The sequence below is a fragment of the Eubalaena glacialis genome, chromosome 3, assembly GCF_028564815.1.
Source record: "Eubalaena glacialis isolate mEubGla1 chromosome 3, mEubGla1.1.hap2.+ XY, whole genome shotgun sequence".
In the NCBI taxonomy this organism is placed as follows: Eukaryota; Metazoa; Chordata; class Mammalia; order Artiodactyla; family Balaenidae; genus Eubalaena; species Eubalaena glacialis.
Genome location: NC_083718.1, coordinates 65,421,874 through 65,448,067, shown reverse-complemented (window position 1 = coordinate 65,448,067; position 26,194 = coordinate 65,421,874). Strand labels below are relative to the sequence as shown.

At 42.3% G+C, this 26,194-nt stretch overlaps 1 protein-coding gene across 1 annotated transcript in view; it reads left to right on the top strand.

The window, feature by feature from the left end:
• The first annotated feature begins 2,397 nt into the window (after positions 1 to 2,397).
• MPZL1 (myelin protein zero like 1) overlaps positions 2,398 to 26,194 on the top strand; it is a 61,715-nt gene continuing 37,918 nt past the window's right edge. Inside the window, exon 1 of the mRNA XM_061183140.1 lies at positions 2,398 to 2,689. Within this exon, the coding sequence (XP_061039123.1) occupies positions 2,398 to 2,689 (292 nt within the window). The remainder of the gene's footprint in view (positions 2,690 to 26,194) is intronic.

The window sequence follows — 26,194 nt, the reverse complement described above, 5'->3', positions numbered from 1 at the left end:
AGTATAATTGCTTTACAATGGTGTGTTACTTTCTGCTTTATAACAAAGTGAATCAGTTATACATATACATATGTTCCCATATCTCTTCCCTCTTGCATCTCCCGCCCTCCCGATTTTGTTTTTCTTTGTAACTTCTCTAGATTGATTCAATAAACATTCATTCTTCTATTCATTCAACAAATATTTATTAAGTATCTACTGATGGTCTGATATTGTTTATCGTGGAAACACTTTGCTGCCCCAGCAGGCTGCGGTTTCACGGTAGCCCTTCTGTTGCTTCCTTGGGCTCCAGACCTAGATATCTAACTGCCTTCTGATTGACCATCTGGGTGTTCTCAGCACTTTCAGCTGTGTTCAAGGCCCAGCTCATTAGCTTTCCTCACAGACCAGGTTCTCTTCCTGGGTTTTTAGTCTTAGTTAACTGGTAGCATCATTCACCACTCTGGCTAGAAATTGGAGGTCACATCTGTCTTTGATTAGACTTCCCATCTAATTTATACCCAGTCCTGTCATTCCTTTTGTGAAATGTTTCTCCAGTCCTCATCTTCCTCTCCACCATCACTGCCAACACCTTATCTCATGCTCTCTTCACTCTTGCCTTGTCTGTTGCAGGAGTCATCCTTTTAACACACAGATCTGAACTTGTCACTTCCCTGTCATCACTCCTCACTGCCTATACAATAAAGACAACCCCAGGCTCTTCAAAATATTACCACAGCCTACTTTTCCAGCATTCTCTCTTTCCCCTCTTTCACTCACTCCCCCTGAAGTTCCAAACCACACAGGATTAACCCACTATTCCTTGCACCTGATACTGCTTTCTTGTTTCTGAGTTTGCTTTTCCTGTTTCTCTCTGGTGAAAATTTATTCAGCTTTTAAAATCCACCTCAAATGCTACATCCTCTGTGCATCTTTTCCAGACACCTCACAGGCCAGTGGTTCTCAGAAGGGGGAGGTAGCTGTATTGAGGTACATCACAGTCAGTGGAGAAGCTTTTAACATAACATGTGTCTTTGAGAACCACTGTCCCTGTTGGCCTTACGGTTTCTCCTTTGTTCGACTTTCTCTTCAAGCATTGAAAAAAATTTAGTTCAGTACTTGCTTGCTATACTGACTGGTAGACTCTGTGCTTCTTGAGAGTAAAGTCTAGGTATTCTACATCTACAGCACATAGTAATTGCTCACTTAATGCATTTGTATTCTTTCCAACCTATGACATTCCAGAAACACTTCATGAGGATCTTGCTGAGAGAGAAATAGGGTGAAATGGTTCTGTCTTTTTCTTTTTAGTTTTCCCTCACTAGTGCTAAAGTAATTATTATGAGTTTGCTGAGCTATAAGGGTAGCAGGCTAAAACAGCTAAAATATCAGGAAGGGTGTTCATAAGGTTGACTTGAGACAAAACCCTGAAATGAGGGGCTGCATTTGGGTGCTCTCACCATGCTCTTCTCCCACTCTCATCCTAATTGTCTAATATTGTTTCCTTCTCTCACACTATTGCCCTCCCATCTGGATTTTTTCCTTTTCTTCCTTCACCCTCATTTTTCCTGTGCTCCTGTCCTTCCGTTCCTCCCCTTTGTGGGCTGTTCTCATAAGGACTCTTACAAACACTTTCCAGAATTTATTGAGCAACCAGTAAGTGGCAGACACCGTTCTGGGCCAAGGTAACCAAGTGGAGCCGGCTCAGGAACAGCACTTCAGAGTCTGGGTGGGGAACTTGACAATTTTTATTGATAAATCGAGGGATATTTTGTTTACAAAAGCAAAACAAACAAAACCCCATTCATTTGTGCTCCAGGTAGTAGGAAAGAGTTCCCAGTTCCCAACCCTTCTTAAGCCAAAACGGGGGGCTCCTAAGAGGAGATTCAGACAAGATGGAGACTTCTTTTTAAGCTAGTAGATTTCTCAATATGCACACATAAATTATCTGATCCAGGCAAAGGACAGGCCTTGGAGACAGGGCAAGGGGAGAGATGTGTTCTACCTGAACGACTGAATCAGAAGTCTCTCCCCATCGTAGCCCTCATTCTTTTTTTTTTTTTCTTTTTAATTTTGTAAACGAACTGCTTCTTTTCCTTTAGGTGAGGCTCAGAGAAACCGGGAAAAGCTGAAACAGGCGAAGACAGACAATGAATAGATCTGGAGGACTGGACCCTTAGAGACGCAGATGAGACACTGGCGGGGGGGCGGGCGGGCCAGGACAGACCGGCGGACAGCCACGCAGGCAGGCAGGCAGGCAGAAGGCTTGGCGGCGGTCGCCTCGGACAGCCGGGGACCTCCAGCGCCAGCATAAGGAGCCTGGGTGGGACCGAAAAGGCGGGGCCCCGCCTGGAGAGAGGGAGTGATGGACAGTCGGTGCCTTCCAATCGAGTCCTTCAAAGTGCGCGGGGCAGGCCAATGAGCGGACAGCTGGGGCCGGCGCGGGGCCGAGGTCTGGGCGGAGGGCTGGCTGGCAGCGGCTGGGGCCGCGAGCGGGGATCGCGGCGTGGAGGTGCTAGCAGACGCGGGCGGCGGCGAGTCCGGAGACCCCGGGCCAGAGCCGAGCTAACCGCAGTCGGGACCGGGGCCCAGAGCCGCGGCGGCTGCGGCCGGAGGACGATGGCAGCGCCCGCCGGGGCCGGGGCACTGATTGCATCCCCAGACCGCAGGCGCTGGCTGTGGTCGGTGCTTGCGGTGGCGCTCGGACTCTGTGAGTGAAGCCGGGATGGCGGGGGCGGCGGGGCCAGGTGGCGGGCCCTGCGCGCGCGGGGCGCCGAGGTGGGGAGGGGGCGCGGCCTGCACGCCCTGGGGCCCGGGGAACGGAGCCGGCGGGCCCCGCGACGGGCTGGAGAGGCGCGGAGCCTCTTTCTTCTTCCTGGATCCCTGCGTGTGGAGGAGGCGGGGAGAACTCCCTACCTTGCTCATTCCTGGGGGGCTGTCTGGGGAGCGGGCCCGGCGGGAGGCCGCATTGCGCCCTCGCTGAGTCGCCCACCATCTCCGCCTGGCGACTCTGGGTCGCCCAGGCCCGCTTGGGATTCCGGTTCAGGAACCCGGGCTTCTGGCGTTCTCCACCTTTGGGAGGTGGCGGAAGGTTGCAGGGTTTTCATTTGTAGGGCCTTTGTTGATTGTTTCCCTTTTAAGCGACTGTTTTGTTTTACCTTGTTAGTTCCATTTCCAGTGCTCTCCAACCCATTTTTTAAGCCTCTGAGATAGAAGGGTCCCGGAGTCTCATTTGTCTCATCTCTGTAGTCTTCAGAGCACCAGGAAGAAATTTACATTACTTCTGTGTTAGGATGCAAAGAGCTGGGAATACCACTGGAGTGACCTGGCTTAAAAGAGTTTGGCCAATCCATAATAATTACAGTCATAGTTACCGTAGTTGGACAAGACATAGGACATTAAAAGGCTCATTTTTCTTTAAAAAAAAAAAAAAAATCACGTTTTTTTCCTTGCCAGATTTCATGAGTGAGGCATAAAGTAAACCTCAGGCTGGATTTATTGAATTGGATCAGTTGCTTTACGGACATCTGCAGTGGTGTCTTGCCACAGGACTTTTTTTGTGTGTGTTGTTCAAAGCAGAGTACTTGTTGCTGTCTCAGAATGTGGTTAAGTAATGGTTATAAAGAGAGCCAACTCCTAAAAAACCACGGAGACTTGTTCATTTCTTTTGTTTTGCAAAATGTCAGTTGCATGACAGTATCTGAACATGAGTATACTCAGTAATTACTTTCATGGAAAAGTTCTCAATGTAATCTTTGGAGCCAGGAAAAATACCAGTTAATGAATGATTCCAGGAGCTGTAAAGTATAAACGTAAAAGGCCCCCCACCCTCTGGAGGTTGATAGATGAATATATACTTTGTATATATAAGATAATCTATTCTGTATAAATGTCTCTCCTGAGGGGGAAAAAAAAGGGTTAAAAGCATAGGGGTTTTTTGGTGGTGGTGGTGGTGGTGGTGGTGAGGGTGGTAATATTCATGTTTTAAGTGAAGAAGTAGGAAATAGCTTAAAACTAAGGTGTATCACAAATCTTGTGTGTTCAGACAGAATTATTATGCATGAGAGGCAGACACCCATCTTTATTGAGGACAAAAGCAGTCAGAGTAATCTTAATTAAACTCAAGGTATTAAAAAGTAGCAGAACTGAAAAACTGAATATTAATGGATACTAATACAAAAAGATCATCAGAATTACATCTCTACACACCTTGGACATGCGTAGCTCTTCTGTAATGAAGGATGAATGCTGATACGTGAAAGGCAGCAGCTGATGTTATTGGTTAATTTTAGAAAACTATCGAATGTTTCTTCTTTCAAGCTACCATTTCTTGTCATTAATACTGTACATAGCAGTTCATGTTTTACAGAAAGTCTTCTCGAGTTTGATTTAGATACAGTTATTCAGCAAACATTTACTAAGCATTTTTTAAGTATTAAGCACCAAAAGTATTCTAGGAAGGACAGTCCCTGGCCTCACATAATTTATAGTTCAGTGAGAGAAACAAAGTGTGATAAGCAATATGAGAAGTCTTTCATTAATGGTTTGATGTGAGAGCACTAAGGAGAGTCATCATCTCAGACCGAAGTTCAGGCTGCTAGAGAAAGAGATGCTTAAGCTAAGTAGGTGTTGGGAGAAAACAGTATAGGCAGAGTCATGAATGAACCTGTTGGTAGGTCAGTGTCGTGAGAGGTTGGAGTGTGTATAGGAGAGATGGTGGGAATTGAGGCAGGAGAGCCAGCCAGAGGCACTAACTCCTAAAGGACCTTGTTTGCCATTCATAAGGCTGAATTTTATCCTAAGGGCTGTGGGGAGCCTGTGAAGGATTTCTGTGTCTATCGAGATGTGAAGTGTGGGATAGACTGGTGTGAGGCTGAAGAAGCCAGAGGGTTATTGTAACAATCCAGAGGAGGAGGATTGAAGACCCGAATTAAAGCAGTGGGATATGAAGAGAGGACATATCCATGAGCTTGTTAGAAAGTAAATTTGATGGGGCTTGGAAATCAATTTGATGTGGACTTGAAAGAGAGGAGTGTAAGATGATCCTAAGGTTTTGAGCTTGGAAAGCTGGGCATAGTTTTGGAAAGTCGGGCTTTTCACAGATGAAGATTATGGATGAGGGGAAAGGAGTGTTGGAAGAAGAGGATGGTAAAGTTATTTTTGGATATGTTGAGTTTAAGATGCTGCTGATATATCTCAGTAGAAATGGGACATTTGGGTAGATAGTTTTAGAGGTGAGGAGAAAGTTCTGGTAGGAAATAGAGAGCCGGGAGGCTTTATGCGGGTAGTAGTTAAAGCTATGGATTGCTTGGATGAGGTCAGCAAGGAAGAGTGTATTGAAGGAAATAGCAGAAGGCCAAGGACAGAGTCTTGGGGTATACAGAACCTGACAAGGAGGCTCGTTGAGTAAATGAAAAACCAGAAGAGTGTGGTGTCTTGGAAACTGAGAGAGAGTGAAGTTTTAAGGAAGAAGTTTTAACTGTGTCAGATGAAGAGAGAGTGAATACTTCAAGGATTCACTGAATGTGACAATTGGAATGTCTTTGGTAACCCTTAGGTAGGAATGAACACACAGTATATGAAGAATAAATCTCAGTAATTTGCATCACCCATTTCAGTAAACGGCACCACCATCCATCTAACTGCTCAACCCAGAAACCTAGGATCCGCCCTTGATAATGCCCTATCCTTCACTTCCCACATCCAATCAGTTCTCCCATCTCCAAAATACATCTAGGAATCAACCACTTCTTTTTTTTTTTCTCTCACCCACTTGTTTTCTATCTGTGGTCCACTCCTAGCATTTTAGTCGAAATCACTGTCATTTCTTGCCTGTGATACTGTGATAGCCTCCCAGCTGGTCTCCCCATTTCCCCCTCTTGTCTCTTTTTAGTCCATTCTTCACACAACTGCAAGAATGACTTTATAAAAATGCAAATCAGATCATGTTGCTTTCTTGTTTGAAATTCGTAATGGCTTCCCGTTGCACTCTGAATGACATCCCAACTTCTCCCCATGGCCTATAGTTGTCTATGTGATCTGGTTTCTGCCCGCCTCTCTGACTTCAGCTTGTGCCCCTTGCTCACTATATTCAAGCCATGCTGCCATCTTTCTGCTCTTAGACACTCATTCCCACCCCAGGTCCTTTGCACTTGCTTTTCCTGCTGCCTGGTGTGCTCTTTCCCCAAAACTGCCCAGAGCTGTCTCCTTTTCATCAGTGAGGCCTTAGCTTAAATGTCACTTCCTCAGAGAGGCCTTCTCCAACCACCCTATCCAGCGGGGTCCCCTGTTATCATTTCTTGGCCCTTTATGTCCTTATTGTAATTCCTCACTATTTGGTGGTTCTTCTCTTTTCTCCTCCACTAGAATCCAGGACAGAGATAGTGTTGGTCTTGTTTATAGAAGTATCCCTAGTGCTTAGCGTAGTGGATATGATAGATACTAATATTTATTAAATGGCAAGGAGGCGTAGGCGTGTCTTGATAATAGATTGTTAGTAGTTTGCCACATGTAGTTAGGATTTAGCCTGGCACATAGTAGGTATCCAAGAAATGTTTGTTGAAAGAAGGAATATTTTTTCCAAGTGTGATTTTTATACATTATCTGATAATTTTCACTCTTTGAGTACTATTTCATATTTCTTCAGAAATGTATGGAATGAATTAACATTCTTCAACCACTTTAAGCACTATAGTTTTGGAATTACTACTTATTATATACCAAAATTGTTTTATCATGTTTGTTGTAGTATCTAAGTGTTTTATCAATAAAACTTTTATATTTTTTGATGCTTGTTGACCAAATGTAGACTTCAAGTACTACCCCTGTAGTTGAAAGGCCACTGATCTAATTACCAGTTCCCACAGCCTTTTACTCCTTATTTACTAGTTGAGATAATAAAACAAAAACTTAGTTTTTGTTGTTTTTTTTAAAAAAATATTCTACCATTCATTTTTACCCTAACTCCAGGGTATTCACTAGGCTCAGAAGCTGCCAAAAAAAGACATAAAGACACTATTAAGTGAAAGAGAGATATATGTGAAAAGTATATAAAATGCAAATTTGTGTTTTCACAAAGTCTTTATTCACTTATTCAACCAAATGAACACCTACTGGGTGCCAGGCACTGTTTTAGGTACTGTGGATGCAGCAGGGAGCCTAGATTCTAGTGGGAGGTGACAGACTATTCAAATAAATAATGAACACCAAAGGACGGTTTAAATTCCTGACAGTCACCACATTTAAGATATTCACCTATTGTGAAAGGTTGCAGTAAAAAAAAAAAAGAAAAGAGGGAGAGGGAATACTATTGGCATTACAAAATAGATGTTTTTTAAACTTACAAAGGATCCATTGTGGGATTTCATTAATGGTTACTCATTCCTACTGAGTTTAAAATGTGATTTAATTTAATTGGGAAAAACATAATATACACAGTTTTTCAGAAATATTGCTGCCTCCCCTCCACCTAGTTAATGCTGGTCTACCTGCTAAATATTTCTCACATTCCTTTCTATCACCACTGAGGCTGATTTAGTGCAGCCACAATCACATTTCTCCTGGATGATTAGAATCTTTTAACTGGAGCCCAGTTGTGTTTTTATTGAATTGTATCTTTATCTGAGAATTTGGATTCTCTGTGTAGGACATGCATCTCACGTGTACCTAAACCTTGCAAAGATTTTAATCTTGCTAAGACCATTGGTGTCATTTTAAAAAAGAGGATAAATGGTTTGCTTTGACATGGAATTCATTATAGGTTAGTTTGGTCTTTAGCCTCCATCAAAGGAAATTTAATTATTAGAAGAACTAAAAGCATTGCCTGAGGTCTCAAGTATCAGATGGCTCTGCGTCTGGATCCCTAAGGCTGTTGAGATATGAAGGCTTCGTATATCTTGAGTGATAGTCCTTTCTGCCTTTTCCACTCTTTGCCAAGTGCTTGACATTAGCAATGCCCTAGAGTCTAGACTAAAGTCATTGGAATTTTGGCTGCTAAGAAGGCAGAGGTCAGTTGGCTTTGTGACCATTTGTAGTGCCTGAATTGAGAAATTGCAATTGTCTCCTGGGACCTTTACATCTTTGCCCTTAAACCTCTTTATTTATTTATTATCTTTTTGAATGCATGTGGGCTGCTGTAATTTTTTATTCACTTATAATTTTCCCTTGGTCCCATTAGGCCTTTATGAAAAGGATAATTTCATTGATAAATTCTTCTTCAGTGATTTATTCTTTTTTTTTTCCCTTCCAAACTCAAAGTCTCTTTAGAAATTGTGATCCTTTGTAATACCTTTGATCTACTGTCAGGGCCTGTGGCTTGAATAGTTTTCTAACAACTGTGATGTGTTGTACCCAGTTCTTAGGTTTTACTAATTGGCGTTAGAGATACAGTATGTCTTTGTTGAGCCTGAGTTATTTATTATTATAGATAAGATTGCCCCTTAGAATGAAATCCCTGACTTGAGTTTGTTAGTACTGTGCTGTAACCAACTGAGCAAATGTCAATGAATTTGCAGTGAACATTTTCTATACTGAGACTCTGATATTCTACTTTGGGATCTGGGGAGTTCGTTATGTGCAATTTAAAACCATTTTAAAAATGCTTTTATCAGAATTAAGAAACGTCTTCTTTTCTCTCCAAACGTTAAAGAACCCAGTGTGCAGTTATGTAAGTTTAACATAATCCTGTGCTTCTTCCAGATAACACTTTAAAAGATGAAGGTGCTATATTGTAGACTAAGCTTCAGTAAGAACTTATATGACCCTGTGCCAGACAGTTTCCTACAGTTACTCACATCCAGGTCATAATTGCTATTTACCTTCCTCTGAAGGGTGTTGCTAGGAAATATAAGCAAAGGACTCAGCTTCCTAAGAGAAAAATGTGTTAAAATGCAAATATTTGAAATCTCCTAAATGGTAAGAAGGGCAGAGAGAAAGTGAGTGAGTAGTTAGGGAGAAGTTTTGAATTAATTAACTCACATTTTATCTATCTATCTGTCTAGATATAGATACAGATTTTATATATATATTTATCTTTATATATATCTTTTTCTTTTCAGCCAGGTATAACTTAGAAGTTTAGATATAAAACTAGGTTCATGTTATTTCTTTCGTTCTGCCCTCATTTATTGAGTGTGTACCGTGTGCCAGGCCTTTGCTAATCAATTTATATCCATTATCTCATCTGCTCCTTACAACTCTGTGTGATAATTATTATTTTTATTAATTTTACAGATGAGGAAACTAAGGATCAGACAGGTTGTGTAACTTGTGCAAAATCACACAGCTAATATATGGTAGAGTTGGGACTCAAAACTCCAAAGCATATATTTGTAACCACTCTGCATTATTATAGAATTTCTCCTTCAAAGTTTCTAACCACTTTTTCGGAGGCTTCCAGGATGTCTTAAATGTTTGCAAAGAGTCCTTTAACTGTCCCAGGGCATCCACCAATGTCCTCGTCTCTGTGGTCATGTTTGTGCTGAGAACCCCATGCCTTGATGCTGCTGGCGCCACCCTAGAGGGATGAAGCTGCGTGTTGAAGCCCTCCTCACTAAGGATGCAAAATCGTGCTCTGACTGCTCTTCGGGGATTGCTAAGGGTGTGGTTCTTGTAGTTTCTCACTCTGATACTGCTCCCTCTGGCGAGGACACAGCATGAATCGATGTATCCAAGTGTCTGACACCATACGAGGCTCAGAAAGGTTCCTTGCCCTTCATCAGGAGGCACTACATGTTGACAAGCCGCTGAACCTTCCCTCTTCACTTGGGCTGAGTTCTCCCTGGAGGCTGTGCAGATCCTTCTGCAGTTAGACTCCTGGCAGGCTTGCCCTACAGGATGTCCAGACAGGCTCAGGGTGTTCAAACCAGAGGCTTCTCACCGGCGCCTTTCCCTGGCCCCTCCACCCCATTGGAAGAGGTTCTGTAGCCCTGCTGCCTTGCTGCCTACCTTGAGCAGAAGTTCCAGCCCTTGTCTCTTAACTAGTAGGGACTTTCAGTCTTGATCCCTTTCAGCTGTTTGGAATTTAATTCCTCCCCCCCGACCCAGTGACTGCAAGTATAGAAGAACCCCAGTAAGGCTTGCTGAACTTTATACACTAGAGAAATTAGAAAATATTTCAATAATAAGCAGAGGTGATGCTCAGAAAATGCTGAGGGGCAATTTCTCATTCTCATTTCAAATTATAGGTCCACAGTCTCTTACCAGCAATTCCAAAATCCCCAAAGCTCTAAAACTGAAAGTTTTTTCCTAAGTTTGATACAAACTCTTTTTTTTTTTTTTTAATTTATTTATTTTTGGCTGCGTTGGGTCTTCGTTGCTGCGCGCAGGCTTTTTCTAGTTGCGGTGAGTGAGCTTAGTTGCTCCGTGGCATGTGGGATCTTCCCGGACCAGGGCTCGAACCCGTATCCCCTGCATTGGCAGGCGGATTCTTAACCACCGTGTCACCAGGGAAGTCCCAATACAAACTCTTTTGGCTGCAAAATTTGACCTGAACTGAGAGACTGTTTTCAATCGTGATCCACTTGGTAAGACTAATTATATGTTTCAATACAGAAATACTTATGTGTTTGTTTATGGGATGCTGCCCTATACCCGGCTGGGGCTGTTATATAATATATAGTATATGCATTTTATTAATTTTCTGAAATCTGAAAAATTCTACCTTCTGAAACACATCTAATACATAAAGCTAATGGCTTGCCACTTAATCGCCTTTAATCAATCTCCTTTCCTAATTTATGCTAGTTTGGACTTGGCCTCCTCTTTATTCAAGGGGTTCTAGATCTGTAAACTGGCGCAAGTCTGGGAATTGATGGAGGAGATGTGACTTTTTGTTTTTCTGATTCAAGTTAGACTTTTGTTCACGTGACCTAGAACTTTTCTGCTTATATAGATCAAGTAAGAATTTAGTTGGCTGCCCATCTATATCATTTCCAGGAGCGCTATGATCAACTAACCAACGTTGCATGTCCCTGTGAGTCAGACTATTCTGGTTGCTGCTTTCCCTCTGTTGTCCATTATGGTAACTATACTTGCCTTGCCTTTGACAGCTGAGTGCTGCCACTTCCCCTGACACTCCAGGATCCAGTTCCTTCCATTGCATTTAGGAAGCATCACGTCAGTGTCAGCAATTCCCTCTGTAAGTTCTGGCTTACAGAGAAGAGTGGTCCCAGGGCTCTTCAAAGATGCTGGGGCTCCTGTCACAAATTTATTTCTCATAGTTATGCTGAAAGACATGTCTTCTGGACCTTCCCAGGGTGGATGGTTGTGTCTTAAATGACAAATCCACTCTAACTTTCCAATCTCCCTGAACCTTCATTAAATCCCTTCCTTTAGGGACTTCCCTGGTGGCACAGGGGGAATTGTGCCCCTGTGTTGGGAATCCGCCTGCCAGTGCAGGGGACACGGGTTCGAGCCCTGGTCCGGGAAGATCCCTCATGCCGTGGAGCAACTAAGCCCGTGCGCCACATCTACTGAGCCCGCAAGCCACAACTACTGAACCCGTGTGCCACAACTACTGACGCCTGCATGCCTAGAGCCCGTGCTCCACAACAAGAGAAGCCACCGCGATGAGAAGCCCGCACACTGCAATGAAGAGTAGCCCCCGCTCGCCACAACTAGAGAAAGCCTGCACGCAGCAACAAAGACCCAATGCAGCCAAAATAAATAAATAAAGTAATTAATTTAAAAAAAAAATCCTTTCCTCCACATTAAGCCAAGGCGGGTCTGGCATTCCAAGCTCATTTACTGTGGGCCACTTTTGGTCCATGTTTTAGCCAAGGAACCAAAACAAACTGTTAGAGCTCTTTCTAACGCCCTGAGTTGTGGCATTAAATGCAGAATATCTGTTTAACGGGCTCTTGTCGATCTGTTTGGCCTGATTCAACTTTATGTTCCTTCCACCATTATCCCACATGCTTAGTATCCATTGCACACATATTCCCTGATTTCTGTCTGTGTGAATTAGAAAAATCAAGTAGTTGTTTTGGAGTGTAGTGCATCTCCTCATGGGTCACACTTTGTACCTGTAGGGGCCTTCTATGACTTGAGTCTAGTGACAAGTCTAGAATCAAAGAGTGGGATGGGTGGTCGAGACAATCAGCAGTGTCTTTCAAGGCAGCTGCCTCAGGGGAGGCCATTAAGGTTTCCTCGGGCAAAGCAGGGTTAATCTCAGGCTGGGGTCTGCTTCTACTGGCAGAGAAGACTCTGATATTTCGGGGTTCAATGTCCCCAGCTTTATCAGGGTCTTCCCACAGGGTCCCCACTCCTTCTCAGTCAGTGCCCTCACTTTAACAGTAGACACCTGTGAAGTTGGGGATTCAAATTGCTTTGTAATTCAGCCAATCTCAGGATGAGATTCTGGATTTGATTTTTAGCAGTCTCAGCCCTGTGGCTGTAGGAGATAAGGGTCCCTTACAGGGTAGACATAGAAGTTTTCTGGTCATTTATGAGCACTTGAGCTGGGAATTTGAATCCTTGAGCTCATCCTTTCCCCACTTTGTCTAGTGACTTTAGGAGCAATTAACCAATATCATTATCCTCATTAGTCTGACAAAAATGTTCGAAGGTGTTATTTACATGGTCATCCAGAACCTTGCCTTTTGTAAGTGTTTGATTAGGAGTATTCACTGGTGATGCTTTGCATACCTCTGTGGCCACATTGTGCCATGGGCTATCAGTGCTCTCTTTACTACTGGAAATAGTCATTAGTGTCTTTAAGTCTCATCAGAGTGGAGAGCCAGTTCCAGAAACCCCAGAACCAATTCAGAAAACTCATCCTTAGGATTCTCTTCTTCTAGAACCATTCTTGGTACCAAAATCTGTATTAGTCAGAATTCTCCACAGAACCAGAACCAGCAGGATAAATGGATGGATAGATAGATAGATAGATATTTTAAGGAAATGACTCACAACGGTGGAGGCTTGGTAAGACTAAAATCTGCAGGATAGGCTGGCAGGCTGGAAATTTAAGGAAGTAGTATAGTTGGAGTCTAAAGGCAGTCTGCTGGTAGAATTCTTTCTCATAGAGGTCAGTCTTTGTTTTTTTTTTTTTAATTTATTTATTTTATTTATTTATTTTTGGCTGTGTTGGGTCTTCGTTGCTGTGCGGGGGCTTTCTCTAGTTGCGGCGAGCGGGGGCTACTCTTCGTTGTGGTGCGCGGGCTTCTCATTGCGGTGGCTTCTCTGGTTGTGGAGCACAGGCTCTAGGCGCGTGGGCTTCAGTAGTTGCAGCACGCAGGCTCAGTAGTTGTGGCTCACGGGCTCTAGAGCACAGGCTTAGTAGTTGTGGCGCACAGGCTCAGTAGTTGTGGCGCACAGGCTTAGTTGCTCCGTGGCATGTGGGATTCCGGACCAGGAATCGAACCCGTGTCCCCTGCATTGGCAGGCGGATTCTCAACCACTGCGCCACCAGGGAAGCCCCAGTCTCTTTTTTTTTTTTTTTTTTTTTTTTTAAGACCTTCAGCTGATTGGATGAGGCTCACCTAACATTAGGGAGGATAATCTGCTTTACTCAGAGTCTGCCAAATTCAATGGTAATCTCATCCAAAAACACACCTTCATAGAAACATCCACAATAGTCTTTCAACAAAGATTATTGGTCCAGCTGGTGACCCAGCCAAGTTGACACATAAAATTAACCGCCACACCAGTAATGAATTATAAAAGATAAGCCATAAGTGGAGATCTCAAATTGTTGATTTCCCTTGATTGCAAACAGTTCTCTCCCTTGCTCTAGTTTAGCACTTCCTGTTCCCATCTCAGGTCAGTGTGATCTGACTTCTGCCTCCTCTCACCTAGTTAACACTTTGATAAAGGTCACCTGAGGTTGCCAAACCAACTGACCTATCAATATTTCAAGTCTTTTCTTTCTGGACTATTTTGCTTCCTCGACATTTTTGACCACGTTCATCTTATTTCCTTTGTCTTTGTGACACTGCTTGTGATTCTCATCTCTCTTCCCTGTCTGCTCCAAGCATCCTCCCTCTGCCTGTGCCCCAACATTGATTTTGAGGTTCTGCTCTCAGCCATCTGCTAGTCTCGTCACGTGCTCATCTTTGGCGACCTCATCCAATTTTGTTCTTTTTACTGCAATTCATATCTGGCAGGTAAGGCATTTGATAAAGATTTGTTAAATAAATGGTGACTCCCAAATATATCTCCTGTGGTCTGAACTGCAGACTCTTACCCACTGCCCATATCCATTTGAGTGTCTAGGGGCACCTCAAACTTTGTATGTTCAAAACTCCACTCCATGTATCTCTCCTTTCCAAACTCTGCCTCTGCTTCACTCCACTGGCCATTACTCTTGTTGTTTCCCACTGTCCCATTTGCCTTTCTCTCAGACAAAAACTTGAACATCATCTTAGAATCCTTCCTTTCCCTCACCCCACCTCCATGGGTTTAATCAGAGCCCTGCCAATGTTTACCTTCTATTTCTGAATCCACCCCTTGTTTTCCATTGCACTTGGACAAGTGCCAATCTTTTTAAGTCCAGATGACTGTGAGAGCATCCTAACTGGTCTCCCTAATGCTCGTCATGTTCCGCTCAGGTCCACCCTCCCAGTTGTTGCCAGAGGGATCTGTCATGGGCAGCCTTAATTGTGCTCCCCTCTGCTAAGACCCTCCATCCCTTCCCATAGTCTCCAGGATAAGCTCAGGTCCTTAGCTTGATTCATGTGTTCTGCCCTATCACCTGCCATCCCCTTCCTTGCACTTTATTGATTGTTTGCAACATTTCTGCATGGTTCGCTATTTTGTCTCCTTGATTTTCTGTGTGGTACGTTCACTCTCCCTCCTGATTACCCTTCTCCCTATTTATTTACTTGGCTGCCCCTATTTAGCCTTCCTATCGCAAGTGCAAGCTCATCTGGCAGATATTCTGAGGCAAGGCCAAGTGCCCTGCCTCTAAGCTTCTGCTCTGTCACTTCATCTGAAATTATCTTTTTATATGATTGTTTCTCTAAATGCAGAACTGTGCCTTATTCATCTTTAGGTCTCCAATACTTAGCACACTACCTGGAACATAGTAAGTGTTTAGTAGATATTAGGTGAACTGTTGAATTGAACCCCATGTAAGAACTATAAACATTAGAGCAGAGATTGAGTGAAAATAAGGAGGTAGGTCCTTCTGGAACTTGGAATCTCAAGATCCAGGGAGCAGTCGGATGTCAGTTTTGTAGTTCAGACATTGGATTTGACAGTGATATGGCTCAGGGGGGAAACTGTCTAACCAAGCTCTCAAGGGCATAGTATCTAGTAAGAGCATCATGTCAGCTTATTGATTTTCAGTGAGCATTATAAATGCTGGGGTGCTAGAATGTTTAAGTGGATTGAGTTGTTAATGTATTTTTCTCCCTGTCCAAAGACAGACTATCCTCACAAGATTGCCTAGGGATTATGGGATCAACTCAATGGATGTTTATTGAATGACCATGATGACTATGATCGTCAAGCCATGATAGCCTGAAACACCCCTCTCTCCATGGTAGGCATATAACTGGCAGATACATTGGATTGGTTAAGTCATCCTCTTCACTGGAGAGTGCTGTCAGATACTGACAATGACACTTTAGACATGAGGAGACAGCCTAGAAACCTTCATTGGAAACCTTGATAGTTTCCTGCATCTTGAGAGTTTTCCTAGACAGAGAGCCTATCGTATAGAGTGGATTCTCTCTACAGATGACTAACATCATTTATTGAGTGTTGATACTTCTTTCAAAATTCGTAGACCTTCCTTTCTTTTTTTCTTTAAGTAATCAGTTCTATACCAGATTTCAAGGTATATAATATACTAATGTTGAATGGGAAGAACGTTGGACTTAGGAGTCAGAGTACACAAAAGTGAACACTCTTGTCAACTAACTATGCAATGGCACAAAATAAAATGAGCATACAACCACTAACCCCATTATTTGCTGGTCTCCACCGCTCTAGTTTGTATTCTCCCTACTGTTTATAGCTGAAAATACATTATTTCTTCCCTGTATGTTTATTCTTTCTCGGTTCTTCCACTAGAGTATCAATCTCCACTAAGGCCCAGAAAGTGCCTGGGACATAGTGGGAACCCAGTAAGTGTTTGTTGAATATATTTGTTGGGGGTGGGCAGAGTGTTGCTATAGTACTTTATTAAAGTTTTGTTAGTTGAAAGTTTTGAAATAAAAGAGCTTTTTGAATTTTTAAATAAAACTCTCTAAAACTCTAAGGTATAATTTACCTTATACAACTGTGGAAATTGAGCTCTGGAATTCTCAGTAGGTGCTGCCTTCCCATAAGCATTGCCATGACACCCTAAGAAGCCCCAGGGAGCCCATTAAGCAGCTGTATACCTGGGGAATGCAGCCAGAGAACTTGTTTGTCCCTTCCTCTCGGAGAGTATCTGGATTTACCCTTTCATTCTTCATATCCCCGTTGACCACAGTCACCCGTGGGAGGTCCCTGGGTGCATGCTGTCTCTTGAGAAGTTGTTTCTTACTAATGTGAACATCTTCTACCGTGGCCATCTCTCTTACCCTTTTGTCTTCTCTGAGCCTCGTCATCACCAGAAAATGCACCAACTCCAAAATCTCATCCTACTCTTCAAGTGCGACCTCCTTACAGTCTCACTGCAGCACTTTCTGGAACTCATTAAGACGTATGATTCTTTCCAACTCTCTTATTTACATTAGTCACTTCCCTTCTGCTCCTCTCTCTGTCTCCAGCTTGGAGTCCATGGTCCATTGTTGTAATCACTCCCTTTCAAATACTCCTACTTCCCTTGCCCTTCTGTCCCTCCATTGTAATCAGCTGGCCAACCCCCAACCCTATCATCTCTTTTCATCTCCTCAAGAATCTGTTGCTGTAGTCATTGCCTCTCTTTGGATCATTCCTAGTACAATACAAACAAGCTCTAGAATTTCTAATCTTTAAAAGTCCTTTCTTGGTCCCACAATCTCCTTACCTACATTTCTGAAAAGTTGTCTGTACTCCTGTCTTTGTGCACATCTCTGCCCTTCCCACCCGTTCTCACAGGCTGCCCCTTCCACACCGCTGAAACTTCTCACGTCAGGGTCACCAGTGCACTCCAAGTTGCCAAACTCTCTAGATCCTTTTCTGTAGTCATCGTCTGAGACCCCCTGCCATTCCTCTTCTCTTTTCTTTCCTGACACCCCATTCTCTAGTTTTCTTCCCCTCTCACAATCTGCTCCCTTTCATCCACCTTTGGCAGGGTCTTCCTTCTCTCCACACCTGACCTTACAGGGTCTGGTGTTCCTCCAGACTTAGGCCTGACCCTCATCTTTCACTACATTATTTTCTGAGGTGATGGCATTTTCTTCTGTGGTTTTCAATGCTGTACCACCTGCATGCTGGTAACTTCAGAAATTTATGCACAGCCCAGACCTCTGAGTTTCAGACCTGCGTATCCAGTTCCCTACTTGACTCCATTTGGAGGTCTCATAGGCATCGCAGACTTAACATTTCCAAAAATGCAGGTTGATTTCTATTCCTTCTCCCCAGTTAAATCTCTAGCTCTGTAAGCACTTTACTTATTCAGTTGCTCAGGCCAGAAACTCAGGAGTTATTCTTGGTGTATTCTTTTTCTTCATTCCCATATTAAGTTATCAGCAAGAAATCCTGTTGATTGTCCATTTCTCTTTCCATCTTCTCTCCTCCGGTCCAGATCACCACCGCTGTATCCCAGAACTATTGCGGTAACTTCTTAATGAATTTCCCTCCTGCTGCCCACACTTCCCGCCATTAGAACTATTTTAAAGTGCATGTCATTTTCCTGAAACGTTTTAAAACCTGTTGGTCTGATCAAATTATTCTTGTTTCCATAATGTCAAAAGCCTGGAATATAAGCATTAGAGTATATTGCTTAATTGTAGTATTATGGGCAGATATATTAATAGTAACTTTCAAATGAAAAAGATACTTTCCAACTTTTAAAATAAATATACATGGATTGCCTTAAGGAATTTTGGTAAGGAGTCTGTTATCAGTCTACCATAGTCAGAATAGATAGTTTCATTTTGTAATTAGAGCACAAACTCTAGATATGTCATTTTCTAGGTGGTGGTGATAGTGGTAACTTTAAACCAATGTGTACTATGTTTGATACGATAGAGAGTTGTAAATGTGATAGAGGGATGTCTTTTTTTAACTCATTCAGTTGATAGGTTTGTTGATAGGGTTTATCACTCAAAATCAGACACTTTGTGAGAACGTTCTGCAGATCTTTTTATGGCTGTTGGAGCCAGCTTCATAGGCAGGCAATCAGCACAGTCACGCAGGACCTCGCACTCAGAGGACCTTATAACCAGCTTGGGGTTTACTGCTCTGAGGCCACCGTCTTGAAAGTCTTAATAATTTTATCTTTGAATGTGTACTTTGTAAGTGAAGTCTGATGAGGCAGTGGGGTGTGCGTGGGGCTCAGAGCCTGAGCTCACATGGAAGCTTGCCTCCTGCAGCCTCCCTGCCTCCCAGGGATGGGTTTTTGGCCCACTGCTCTCCAGCCCCAGGTGCCTTGGGGTATCCTTGGGTGGAGCAGTACGGTGACCATTCCCTTCCCCCTAGGCTGGCAGCACCCTGGTGAGTTTGGTGGGCAACTCAGCAGTGTCCTCTTACCCTCCTGATCCAAGTACCAAGCCCTCTCCCACGCCTATCTTGGGCCCTGCAAATTGTGTAGCTCCTGGCTGTGTAGGGTGACTTAGCAAGTACTGTGGGAAGTTCCTGGACTAAAATCATATTGCTTATGCTTTATGGTCTGGAGTTGACAGTGTGACCAATCATTTGCACTTTATACTGGAGCAATCCCAAAGTCATTCTCTAAGAGAAGTGCTGCTTTGCTTGCCAGGGGCATTCCCATGGCTCACCTCCCACCCATGGGCGAGATGGCCACAGATCTAGGTGAGAGGTTTGATTTGGCACCTCAGTTTTTACAGTCAACCTGCTTTGTTCTTTGATCTGTCAAGAATGTGGATCTACCTTTGATAGTCAACACAGACCCACACTGGCAAAGAATATAACAGGAAATGGTTCGCCAAACAACTTTTATCAGGAGCCCAGTTAAGGGAAGTGATATTTGTAGAGGATTGTTCAAGTGATATGCAGTCCATTTATTTCTGTAGCTGTTTCACGTCCTGTCCTTGGTTTAGCTTTGTACTTGGACAGTCATGCTTTGGATCCTTACACAGTTGCTTTCTTTGAATCCTGTTGTGGTGTAATGTCATCAGCACTTTTTTAAGGGCTGTCAGGAGAGCCTGCTTTATAAAACTCACTGTTGCACTGGTCCACGTTGTTCTTGATGACATGCCCCCTGCATTACTCAGGGTGCCCTACAGAAGGTATATGAGAAATCTTTCCTGGAGACGGTGGTCAGGAAAAGCTTTGTTTTAGCCAGTATATAGACCATATCTCCTGCATATATGTGTTCTGTTACCCTACCCCCAATATTGATCTTTTAATGGATATTATCCTGATTCCATGTTTTATTTAATATTTATGTTCATACATATTTTTAGGAAGCCACATCAACTCCTTCATATAACTAGGCAGAGTATAAATAAATGAAAGTAACGATGCCTCTTGCTTCCAGTAGTCAAGTCATAGTGTTTTATTTTCCATTGCTGTGATTCCGGTTAACTTGGCCTCTCTCTCTGGACTCTACGTGAACAACTGTTGACCATTATTTACTTAGAGATTACTTTAGAACACCTTCCATTTCAAAAAAAAGTAGATCTCATGGAGGCGGAATGGGCAGCCTTTGTGTCCTCTACTTTCAGCACTGTTTACACCATTCTCAAAGCTAGCTAATCCACTAGCATTGCTGTGTATACCTGGGGATCCTGACACTGTGAAAGCGCTTGGCAGGTACAGTAGAGGACTGTGGGAATGACCTCTGCCGTCAAGGTGCTTAGAGTCCATTTGGAGAGATAACTAATATGCATGAAGTAAATGGGACTGACATTTTTAGACTCCTTACTAATGCAATAGTTTTTCAGAGAAAAGAGAGGCTATTGTCTATTTTTTTTTTATAGAATGATTGATAGCCTTTTTTTAAAAAATTAATTAATTAATTAATTTTTGGCTGTGTTGGGTCTTCGTTTCTGTGCGAGGGCTTTCTCTAGCTGCGGCAAGTGGGGGCCACTCTTCATCGCGGCGCGCGGGCCTCTCACTATCGCGGCCTCTCGTTGCGGAGCACAGGCTCCAGACGCGCAGGCTCAGTAGTTGTGGCTCACGGGCCTAGTTGCTCCGCGGCATGTGGGATCTTCCCAGACCAGGGCTCGAACCCGTGTCCCTTGCATGGCAGGCAGATTCTCAACCACTGCGCCACCAGGGAACCCCTATTGTCTATTTTGATAGATACTTTTTATAGTCCAGAAGCATCACATTGCACAAATACACCTAAATGTTTTTGCAGCTGCTTATTTATTTATCAAATAGACGTACGGAGCTTATCATAGGCCAGGTACTCTAATAAGCCCTTTATAAGTATTAACTCATTTCATTTCCATAATAACCCTATGAGGTAGATACTATTATTAGAGTACATTTACAGTAGAAGCAGCTGAGGCACCAACAGGATTTTGCCCAAGGTTGTACATTATTCCTTGTTATTTCAGGTAGCTCTCTGGCTGCTATCGTTGCAGACCACAGAGCCACACTGGTGGTTTCCCAGGAAATATTGTAGATATCTTGTAAAAAACTTGCCTTCCTAGGGGGAGAATTTTTGAAGTGTAAGATAAATAAGATCCATTAGAAAGTATATCTGAATGAAGCCAAGAGTTTTTTTTTGTTTGTTTTTTGTTTTTTGGCCACACGGCTTGCGGGATGTTAGTTCCCCAACCAGGGATCGAAGCCGGCCCCACGGCACTGAAAGTGCCAAGTCCTAACCACTGGACCGCCAGGGAATTCCCCTCAAGAGTTCTGTAAGAACTTACACATCTACAGATGGGTTTTCCCACTTCCTCCCTCTGAAATAAGTTTACATATAGGCCTTAATAAAAGTCCTTATCATGGCTACTTTACAATAGAGGGTGAACATTTGTATCCATTTATATCATTAAGTTTATTTACTTTAAATTGGGAGTGAAATCATAACAGAATAATATCTGCTGCCATCAATTCAAGAATAAATATTGCTGTGATCACTCCACAGAGGTGAGATGGACACCACAGCCCCACACCCCATATTTGGTTCAGATATAAGAATTGATGATGCCACATATGTACCAAGAAGATATGAAGAGATTTGTTAGTCATGTAATGAGGCTTTCTGGGAAGGGCAGGGCAGGCTTCTCAAGCTGGTCCAAAAGTGGCTTGAAAGAACAGGGAAATAAGTCTGGCTTTGCTTTTATTTTGATTAGATGATGGGGCCTGGGGTCAGAGCTCCCATCTGTGCTTTGGGCCAGGGCTTGGTTTTAGCTTCCCATCTGCTCCAAAGGAGGGATCACCTGGGTTTTCTTATCAGCTTCCCCTCGGGAAAGGGGATTGGAACAGCTTGAAAGTTGTCAGCAAACGTCAGATTCTCTTTTACAAATATATTTTTAAGTGCTTATCGTTGTTTATATTGTGGGGCAAAAATGTTGTCTCTGTACTAAGTAAACACCATTAATCTAATGTTGCAAATGGAAGATTCAGCACATTCTGTTAAGAATGTTTTTGGGGGCTTCCCTGGTGGCGCAGTGGTTGAGAATCTGCCTGCCAATGCAGGGGACACGGGTTCGAGCCCTGGTCTGGGAAGATCCCACATGCCGCGGAGCAGCTAAGCCCATGAGCCATGACTACTGAGCCTGTGCGTCTGGACAGCCATAAATAAAAAAAATAATAAATAATAAATAAATAAAAATAAATAATTAAATAAATAAATATTTTTAAAAAAAATGTTTTTGGAACCCCGGATACAAGGGCATATCCTGTGTATCTTTCAAAAACACTGAAAAATTTAACATCTCCAATATGTGTGGGTTAACAATGATGCTGAAATATTGGGTATTGCCTGGGTCACTGTGGGCAAAGAAGCTTTTTTTTTAAGCTTTATTTTTATGGCATTAATGATTTCTAAGTTTTGTCACATAATTTTTGTACTTCATTAGACAGATCCTTAATAAATAGGAACTTTTTAAACTGATTTTTTAAAAAAATTTATCTGTATACAATATTTAAAGGTTACTTTCCATTTACAGTTATTACAAAATATTGGCTGTATTCCCCGTGTCGTACAGTACATCCTTGAGTTTATCTTACACCCAATAGTTTGTACCTCCCACTCCACCACCCCTATGTGCCCCTCCCCGCCTCTCCACTGGTAACCACTATATCTGTGAGTCTGCTTATTTTTTGTTATATTCACTAGTTTGTTATATTTTTTAGATTCCACATATAAGTGGTATCATACAGTATTGATTTTTCTCTGTCTGACTTATTTCACTTAGCATAGTGCTCTCCAGGTCCGTCCATGTTGGTGCAAATGGCCAAATTTCGTTCTTTTTTATGGCTAAGTAGTATTCCAGTGTGTGTGTGTGCGCGTGTGCGCACACGTGCACGTGTATGTATCTCACATCTTTATTATCCATTCGTCTGTTGATGGACACTTTGGTTGTTTCCATGTCTTGGCAATTGTAAATAATGTTTCTATGAACATTGGGGTGCATGCATGTTTTTGAATTAGTGTTTTTGGTTTTTTTCGGATATATACCCAGGAGTGGAATTGCTGGGTCATATGGTAGGGAGGTTGAGAAACCTCCATACTATTCTCCACAGTGGCTGCACCAACTTACATTCCCACCAACAGTGTAGGAGGGTTCCCTTTTCTCCACATCCTTGCCAACATTTGTTATTTGTAGACGTTTTGATAATAGCAATTCTGACAGGTGTGACATGATATCTCATTGTGGTTTTGATTTGCATTTCTCTAATAATTGCGACGTTGAGCATCTTTTCATGTGCCTGTTGGCCATCTGCGTTTCTTCTTTGGAAAAATGTCAGGAACTCTTATTTTTAAATTTAAATAAGTTGGACTCTTATTTTACACTGCATATCTTGGGTTTTAGGTTCTGAGCTAATTATTGGGAAGAAACAAATGTGAGTAAAATCCAAAATCTTAGATGCCAAAGGTCTGGGAGAGACTGGGAAACAATTTACCTATAACAATCAAGAGATGTGTTATAGGTAAACAGACAGATGGAAGACAACATCTTTACCTCTGAGCTTTGTGGTTTACTACATTTTTAAAATTTGAAGACAGTTTTGCACATTTTAATATCTCTGACATTGGGATTTACTTTACAGTCACTGGTGAGTCAGAGCCAGCATTTTTATTTCCCGATGACACATAAAATAATGTCTCTTGTCATCAGTGGTGTCTTCAAGTTTATGAAATATCCTAATTTTTTTATTACTTTATAAGTCTTTTTAATATAAATTCATTGAAACTTCAGAAAAAATATCCACGATTAGACCCCAAGTTAGGGGAGACTTTACAGAGGTGATTATCTTGGAGTTGCCTTGAAGGAAGCACAGGCATTGACCCAGTTTGAGTGAGTGAGTTAGTGGAGGTGGCATTCCAGACCAAAAGAGTAGCATGTATAAAGCATATTGTTGTTAAAGAGTGTAGTGTTTTGGGGAAAGGGCTAGAAGTTTGATGTGGCAGAAATGTAGGATCTGGGGTGAGATGGGGAGAGTGATAAACTGGCCACAATGGTAACCTGCAGCCAGGCTTTGAAGGGCTTTGTGTGCCCTGCTAGGGAGTCGAGCTGTATTGACACAGCTGTGCAGCCTGGTAAAGCAGCTCTCCCCTCTCTGCATCATCAAGGGGTGTGTGGCATTGACAAAATAATAGAAGAGCGTGGATAAAGCAATATATCAGATAAGATCGACAGTACAGAACTCTCCAAAGTACAGAACTACACTCTGATTCCAGCTGGACAGTGTGGAATTAAGTGGAAGGGAGAACTTCTTCGTCAAGCGGGGCTATTTCCTTCTGCCCCTGTTGTGAGCGGAGTTGGGGTTCAGTGGCCTGTTTTGGAAACCTGTTTCTGCACTAGCTCTATGACAGTGCTGGAGAAAAATAGAGAATGGCTTTCAGAGGGCAGTTTTAATCCACTCGGTTGGAAATTTAGGGGTGGAGCATGTAGGAAGTAGTGTTTCGAAACTGTTTTTGACTTTTTCCTAAGGGTCATTTATTCTTAAATTTATTCCTAAATTAAGGGTCATTTATTAGTCTTAATTTTCTCTAAAGTATAATGTCTGGTAGAGGGAGGTTTTATAATAAATTTTTTTAAAATAGGTTTTTTGCTCCTTTTTTTTTTTTTAAACACGTTTGGGAATTTGATCCAATATAGAAGAAATTTGTTCAGTTTGGGTTTCCAAATAAAAGAGGTACAGAAAATTACTTCATCAAAGAGCCACTGAGACATAAAGAGTTAGAAGACCAAAAGGGAAAAGTTAACTGAAGCAGAATTAAACAGTATAGAAAAGGAAACTGTACTGATTTTTCTGTTACTTCAGGCTAATTTCAGTAACTCATTACCATCTACAGCCCCCGAGTGTATTGTTTTGCATAGAGCTTTGTTTTGCATTGTCAAACCAGTGGAAGGAACTAGTCTATTAAAAACATTTTCTAATTTCATTTGATTTCTAACTAAAAATTTTGAATAGTACTATGTTGACATAGTTCAAAAGTTAAAAAAGAGTACATAATGAAAAATCTTCCTGTCTCCAGCCCCCTTGCCGAGGAAGCCAATGTTAATTTTCTAACATTGTATCTTTCCAGAGATACATTATGGAGATGTGAGCAAATCTGTAAGTGGTAGTATCCCATACATTATTACTCAACAGCTTGCTTTTTTTTTTTTTTTTAAACAGCAGCTTTACTGAGATACAGTTTGCATACTATGAAATTCACCCTTTTAGAGCATAGAATTCAATGTTTTTTAGTAATTCACAGAATAGTACAGCCACCACTACTACCCAGTTTTAGAATGCTCATAACCCCATAATGAAACCCTGTATTCATGAGTGGGGTCAGTTCCCATTTCCCTCTGCCCACAGCCCCCAGAGTCTACTTCCTGTCGTTATGGGTTTGCCTATTCTGGAAACTTTGTGTAAGTGGAGTCACATAGTATGAGGCCTTTTGTATCCAGCTTTCACTTACCATGTTTTCAAGGTTCATCCATGACATAGCATGTGTCGATATTTTATTTCTTTCTATGTCTAAAAAATATTTCATTGTATGGATGTGCCGCACTTCGTTTATCCACTCATCAGTTGATGGGCATGTTTTCAGTTCTCTTGGATATATACTTAGGAGTAGAACTGCTAAGTCATATGGTAACCCTTGGATATATACTTAGGAGTAGAACTGCTAAGTCTCATGGTAACCCTTGGATATATACTGAGGAGTAGAACTGCTAAGTCATATGGTAACCCTTGGATATATACTTAGGAGTAGAACTGCTAAGTCATATGGTAACCTTTGGATATATACTTAGGGGTAGAACTGCTAAGTCATATGGTAACCCTTGGATATATACTTAGGGGTAGAACTGCTAAGTCATATGGTAACCCTTGGATATATACTTAGGAGTAGAACTGCTAAGTCTCATGGTAACCCTTGGATATATACTTAGGAGTAGAACTGCTAAGTCATATGGTAACCCTTGGATATATACTTAGGAGTAGAACTGCTAAGTCTCATGGTAACCCTTGGATATATACTTAGGAGTAGAACTGCTAAGTCATATGGTAACCCTTGGATATATACTTAGGGGTAGAACTGCTAAGTCATATGGTAACCCTTGGATATATACTTAGGGGTAGAACTGCTAAGTCATATGGTAACCCTTGGATATATACTTAGGGGTAGAACTGCTAAGTCTCATGGTAACCCTTGGATATATACTTAGGGGTAGAACTGCTAAGTCATATGGTAACCCTTGGATATATACTTAGGAGTAGAACTGCTAAGTCATATGGTAACCCTACGTTTAACCGTCAGAGGAACTGCCAGTCTGTTTTCCAAAGGGCTGAGCTACTTTACATTCCCACCAGCGATGGAGAGAGTTCTAAGTTCTCCACATCCTCACCGATACTTGTTAGAGTGTTTCTGAATAGCCAGCCTAGTGGGTGTGAAGTGGTATCTCACTGTGGTTTCATTCGCCTTTCCCTAATGATTAGTAATGTTTGAGCATCTTTTCATTTGCTTATTGGTCATTTGTATATCTTCTTTTGAAGA